The 6,736-nt window shown below is 30.5% G+C and overlaps 1 protein-coding gene across 1 annotated transcript; it reads right to left on the bottom strand.

The window, feature by feature from the left end:
- Nucleotides 1-3,420: 3,420 nt before the first annotated feature.
- Nucleotides 3,421-6,256, bottom strand: LOC120278957 (tropinone reductase homolog At5g06060-like). The gene is made up of 5 exons (XM_039285735.1): nucleotides 6,061-6,256; nucleotides 5,128-5,335; nucleotides 4,823-5,039; nucleotides 4,157-4,263; nucleotides 3,421-3,889 (listed from the first exon to the last, which is right to left on the bottom strand). Exons 1-5 carry the CDS (start codon nucleotides 6,153-6,155, stop codon nucleotides 3,704-3,706), a joined length of 813 nt encoding a protein of 270 aa, XP_039141669.1. The 5' UTR covers nucleotides 6,156-6,256; the 3' UTR covers nucleotides 3,421-3,703.
- Between the last annotated feature and the right edge of the window lie 480 nt (nucleotides 6,257-6,736).

The following is a 6,736-nucleotide window of genomic DNA, read 5'->3' as shown; positions in this document are numbered from 1 at the left end:
AAATTCCATAAGAAGGCTTCAAATCAGTGTATAGATAGCGACACAATAAACATATTGTCATCTCCCATGTTAAATTTATTAATTATAATTATAATAATAATAATAATTATTATTATTATTTATTTTTTTGCCAAGATGAGGCTAAACAAGTAGAGGCGCGCATAATTCTAGATAGAACAAGTGAGGCAAGGCTTATGCACACTTGGGCACTGGGACCACCTACATACAATAATTGTTTACACTCCTAGAAATGTGTCATCACCGGTGAATAAATTCTCATCACTTGTCAAAAGTTCTTGCTCGGACCTAGGTATCAATTGATCTATGGATCATTGGCCTCTCATATTAAATTGTTACTTTATAAATAGCTATATAAAAGAACGTATGCATAAGCTGGAAATTGAACATTCAACCCGTGAACCCTCACATGTTGATGAGGTGTGCGGGTTGTAAGCCCACATCTATAATCAGAGACCTATTACTATTATTGCGTCTAGTAAGTTTAGTACTTTAGACCTCTTGAATATCTCACACTAATGCATTTCATAATAGAGCTAATTTAGCTATACACTTTCGGAATAGTTATATATTCATGTAGGTGTCTTACTTTGCTCTATCCGTATTCAATTTAATTTCACTTTTAATAATTTAAAAATGTCTTAAGGATATTGTAGACATACCCATCGTGCAAGAGGGGTTTTGATAAGCCCAGGGGCAATGCAATTGCATCTAATGTTGTCTTTCGCCCACTCACAAGCCAGATTTTTCGTCAATTGATTCATAGCTCCTGAATAACATGCCAAAATAAATCAGTGTATGAATATTAGCCTATAACTTCGCAACTAATTATTTTGGAGCCGAATTTATAACTCACAACAAGATATTAGCTGTCCGGGTTTTCCCCATGTGACAATCCTCATTGTTTCTGCGTTGATGGGGTCGAAGGGCAAAAATTTTAATCGGTTGTTTGGTTAAATGAAATTACAGTATAGTGAAATTATAATATAAATAAAAATATTACATTTTAAATTATATTATTATTATTTAATTTGCTATAACTGAAAATACTATATTTTAATTTTTTTAATTATTTGATTTGATATAAGTGGAAGGTTATAATAACTATGTATGTACGGTGATGAAATTACTCCATTATCTATTACTAACACGGAAGGTGATGAAATTATTCCATTATCTATTATTAACACTGAATATATAGGCATTATCATAAAAATTAATTAAGTAAAAAACAATTAATTAATTAAATTAATTATTTGATTGAATTTTAAAATATTTACTATTTTTTAAATTTTATTACTTAAAAAAAATTATGATTAAATTTTAAAAACACTTACTTGATTAAATTTTTTTATGATATATTTAATTATAAAATTTATCATAAAACTATGTAATTATATTCACATATTTTTATAATTAAATACGAGATAATTTTAGTGGTAAGATACAAGATAATCATGGTGTGAGTAAATGCTACTTATTTTATATCATTTCAACTTACAACAAATTTTGCTGGAAGTTGAAATGTTATAAAAAGAGTAAAATGGAAGTTGTTTTACATCAACTTATATGTAAATGAAACTTTTACATTAATCCAAATAACACATATATTATATATATAACCATTTATATTACAATTACTAATTACAACTACTTATAGGCATAAGCCCTAAATGAGATATTAGACGTAAAATTAAGTGGATGAGAAGTTTACTATTATAACTTTGAGGTTTAATTACTATATAGTATATAAGGCTACTAGATATAGCGTTGCTTTTGCGTGTATTTTGTACAATAAAGCATAATATTGATCCATATCTTATTGAACACTAAAAGGTTATTTGATTAATGCACTTTTTTATCATTTTAAACATAATTATTAGAAATATGATTCCTAAACCATATTGATGGGAATATATCCAATTATTATTTAGTTAACATAGCAGGAATGTTGTTGGAATATAATATTGTCATAGTTAGCTAGTTAAGAACCTTACATTTTTACTAAAACACCTTTACTGTGTGCCAAATAGATGAAAGTTTATGAAATTTACTAAAACAAATATGAAAATTATTTAATAATAAATATTTGTTATATGAATTTTTTAATATTTAATATTTATTAATATATAATTTTAAATAATTATTTTTTAAAAAGTAATAATTTAATTAAACTAATTTTTTTAAATGAATATAATTTTTCCTCTAATTTAATTATTTAATTTTTAAAGAAATAAGCTCATGTTTTTTTTTTTTCATGTTCAACAAACTATTTTTAATTTATAAAATTTGTTATTTTAAAAATTATATTAAATTTGAGGGATATAATAAAAAAAAACGTAATCAATTCCCTCCCGAATGTGAGATGGTCATTTTTACAAATGATAATATTATCTAAGTTATCACATTCTAAGAATATGATATTCCTATCCTAAACAACCAAACAATATAAAGGGAACATTGACCGCCGCCAATGAGCCCAGCAAACAATATAAACAACTAAACAACCTAACAAACAAATATTGCACCTAATCTACATACCATTTATCATTAGATTCCTATAGAAAGAGTGATGCAGACTTACACATCCAAGTACGTACCTTTACTTGCTGCATAAAATTCCATTGGTGATAGTAAAAAATTCCATTGGTGATAATTCAAAATTATATTACAAACATAAAAAAAAATATTTTAAAACTTAGGAAAAATTAATAATGTTCACCAATGGAATATATTAGCGACAGAATATTCCGTTGGTGATAATATAATATTCCATCACTAATGTCTTCGTAGGTGTCAAATCCTTTCTGTTAGAATTCTGTCACAAAATCCGTTGGTGATATTAACTATCACCCACAGAAAAATTCCATTAGAAATATTTCATCCCTAATGCCCCTCTTTTCTTGTAGTGATTAGACTTGACATGTGTGCCCAAGATGATATATAACGAATCATAACTCTACAATGGTAAATCTCCCTTATCATGCAACCTTGGAGGGGTGGAGAATACAACTCCTCCCATACGAGACCCATAATGAATGAATAATACTCTATAGTATTTGTGAGTTCAGGGGTTCAACTTTGTACCTACCCAATTACCATTAAGGTGAGAATTCACAGGGTTAAGTAGTTAATAGAGTATAGTTGTGCATATACCATCCTATAATTCATTTCTCATAATAATTTATGTATAATTACAAATGTGAATATATCTATATAAACATATATAATATCCCATAAAAATCATAATTAGAAGTGCAATGTACATCATATTCTTCTATTTCAAGCACCAAAATCACTTATTAAAATTAACCAAAGTTAATTAACATCGCAAACAAATATTGACATGTTGATAACACATCTTGGATGATCATAATGGTGTTTATAAGTTGAGGAGATGCATTGAATCCTCTATTGCCATTATATTGTAACTCCAATAGAAGAGTGACGTGATCATTATCACTTGGCATTATCCATCAAACACACACACATACATCTATAATTTTACCTTGTTCACACGGGCATACACATACATACATGCATCCATAATTTCAAATTGTTTAATCACACACTGGCATATACTTATCCTTCCATGCAACATAGAAACGCTATACACTCCACACTCCCCACTAAACAGATAAACTACACAAACATTCTAACACAACATAAAACACTATACATTAGACTATTTCATCCTAGCTAAAACATTGATTGAACTTCCTCCATCAACGCTTATAACTTGACCGGTAATATACGAAGCCACAGGAAAACAGAGGAATGCTGTAAGGGATGCCACCTCCTCTGGCTCACCAATACGTCCCAATGGAATACGAGAAACTACTTTGTCGAGAAGCTCTTTATTTTCAAGTAGCTACGCATAATGAAATAAATTAATAAAGAAATATGTCAAAAAATTCCCTAAAGAGAATTGATAGTAACTCAATACAATTAAGAAGGAAAATTGTTATGCATATTGTCATCTATCATTGTTAAATTGTTACTTCACATATAGTTACATGTGATCACATAGGTGTGTCCTTTTTTACTTTATCGATCCATATTCAATTTAATTTTTCATGGATGAGACTTAAAGTCAATATTAATTATTTAAAATGTCTTAAGGATATAGAGAACATACCCATTGTGCAAGAGGGGTTTTGATAGGCCCAGGGGTAATGCAATTACATCTAATATTGTCTTTCGCCCACTCGCAAGCAAGATTTTTGGTCAACTGATTCATTGCTCCTGAAAAAAAAAAGAGATAAACTTAAAGGTTGTTCACATCGTTTGTGCATTGGTGGGGTCCAAGAGCAAAACTCTAATGAGTTACTAGATGTAAAATCAAGTGCATCAGAAATGTACTACTCTAAATTTAAGGTTTAATACCTAAAACGCTACTAGCGTATAATATAAAATCTCATAAAATTTGTTAGATTAGGAAATGGTGGATATAGTTTTTTATTATTATTATTATTATTATTATTATTATTATTATTATTTCTCTTCTTTGATTTATATTGATTTATATAATAAAGCGAAATCTTGATTGCAGTAAGCCAAGTAATCACCTTATGTAAATCTCAATATTTGTCACCTTCACGGTAAAAGAACAGTGACTCTTTCTCTTACCAAATGAGAGAGGTTGAAGGATTAACTCCCTCCCACAACATCGGTTGAGGTTGAGGTGATTCATATATTGATATTGCTTAACACTAATAAACAAATGATACACCTAATCTACATACCATTAACTTTTCATTTGATTCTTCTAGGAAGAGTGATGCAGACTAATATATTCAAATACCTTTACTTGCTGCATAAAGGGAACACTGACCACCACCAACGAGCCCAGCAATGGAGGAGATAAAGATGATGTTGCCTGAGCCTGAAGCCTTAAAGAGAGGGTGAGCAAGTTGGCTCAGATGAAAGGCTGATTCAAAATTGGTGCTCATTATGACCGAGTAATCTTCAGCTGTGTGATCCATTGCTGGTTTTATAGGCCCTGAGCCTACATTATTGACCTGGAATGAAGCAAATAAATTTAAGTAATTAACATCCTCAATTTGTAATGCTGATTTATCAAAAATCAATTTACAATTAATTAATTACCAGAATGTTAAGCTTCCCATGAAACATAGCAGATACTGTCTCCATGAGTTTCTCGCGTTCATCTTTTGAAGACACATCGCAGACTGATGCAGTGATAGGGAGTTGGCGTTCTTGCCATTTTTGTAAGCATTGGTTGAGCTCTGCTTCATTCCGAGCGCATGTATGCACGGTGGCGCCCAGCGTTGCTAGTTCTTCAACTATGGCATGACTGTAATGAGGCCACATTAGTGTTTTTTTCTACAAGCATGATATAACTATTTGGAGTCACACCAAAATATGAGAAAAATAAGGAGCATTAAACCAATGTTTTGAAATCCAGTTTGGCAAGTTCGATCAGACCCAACCATGTCACTAATTGATTGGATAATATGAAAACCCGGCATAGGGAGTTGATTCGATCAAGTGCCTGGTGAATGGGTCAACCCAATTCAATCCAACTGAGTCAGAGGTCAAGTATAAAATTTATTTTTGAAGGTACTGTATTGTGATTTTTTTAATTTATATTTGAAATTATATTAAATTATTATAGAATGTTTATTTTATTATTTTAATTAGGATATTTATGAATTTTAGTATTATTGTTTTTCGTATTTTTAATAATTTATAATGTTTTTTTATATATTTATATACAATTAAAATTATATATAATTTATGATTGGGTTAATTCGGTTGTACCGTTGATTAATGATCTAGAAGCCTTCTTAGGTCGCATCCACGGATCGGATTCAGAACATTATATTAAACAAATAATTAAATAATATAAAAATATAAATGAGAATGAAACAAGATCCAACTTCAGATAACATTTTAAATAGGAAATATTTCTAATATCTGCATTAAAAAACTCGAAAGATACTAGATCTTCAAATGAGAAGCCAAGAATTCAAGACATGCCTATGTATTGCAAAGAAAAAACCTGAGATAAAAGAATACCCGATTCCTTTGGAGCCTCCGGTGACCAAAGCAGTGGATCCGTGGAGAGACAATCTCTTCTCTCTATTGTTGTCCATGATGGTGGTGCTGCTCATCTTAGTATCACCTGTGAATGTTTGTCTGCCTTTCCCAACGAGGAAGATGACAGATTTTCGGTTTAGATACTAGGGGCTGCCATTTTGCCAAAGTGATGGAAATGATAGGTTAGGTGGGGGATGTGGACGCCAATTAATGGAGTTTGCTTGGGCTTAAGACCGCAATCTAGTCGAGCCGAGCCGAGCCAAATATTGTTATGTTCAAGTTTGGATTGACATTATTTCAACCAAACTCGAGCTCGAGCTCAAGCCAAGTTTATTTTGAGCTTTCTTTATCAAGCTCGAGCTTGAGTTTGGTTCGGTAGCTACAATACAAATATGTACAATAATGTAACTACAATAATACAACAATAGCACATATTGGTACAATAATTTAATCACCTTCACATAACTATAGTAATCATTTAAAAAATATTTAAACCACTACAGTATCTTGTGTTACAGTACCAAACTTCTCACTAGCCTTAATAAGTCGAGTAGTTTGAGACTCGAAATGAACTCTATAATATGCTTGAGCTCAAAAATCAAGCTCAAACTCAGCTCGATTGTTTAATAAACGAGCTCTTTTAGAATTGAATACC

The sequence above is a fragment of the Dioscorea cayenensis genome, chromosome 16, assembly GCF_009730915.1.
Source record: "Dioscorea cayenensis subsp. rotundata cultivar TDr96_F1 chromosome 16, TDr96_F1_v2_PseudoChromosome.rev07_lg8_w22 25.fasta, whole genome shotgun sequence".
Lineage (NCBI taxonomy): Eukaryota > Viridiplantae > Streptophyta > Magnoliopsida > Dioscoreales > Dioscoreaceae > Dioscorea > Dioscorea cayenensis.
The sequence above is the reverse complement of the archived record's forward strand: the minus strand, read 5'-3'. Positions and strand labels throughout refer to the sequence as shown.

What these genes read in the sequence shown, in the direction of transcription:
- LOC120278957 (XM_039285735.1), bottom strand. Translation starts at nt 6,155, where the DNA reads ATGAGCAGCACCACCATCATGGACAACAATAGAGAGAAGAGATTGTCT. An exon ending in GGAGGCTCCAAAGGAATCGG is followed by an intron (nt 5,336 to 6,060) that starts GTATTCTTTTAT and finishes GCCTCATTACAG; the next exon opens with TCATGCCATAGTTGAAGAAC. An exon ending in CCTTTATGCAGCAAGTAAAG is followed by an intron (nt 4,264 to 4,822) that starts GTATTTGAATAT and finishes TTTTTTTTTCAG; the next exon opens with GAGCAATGAATCAGTTGACC.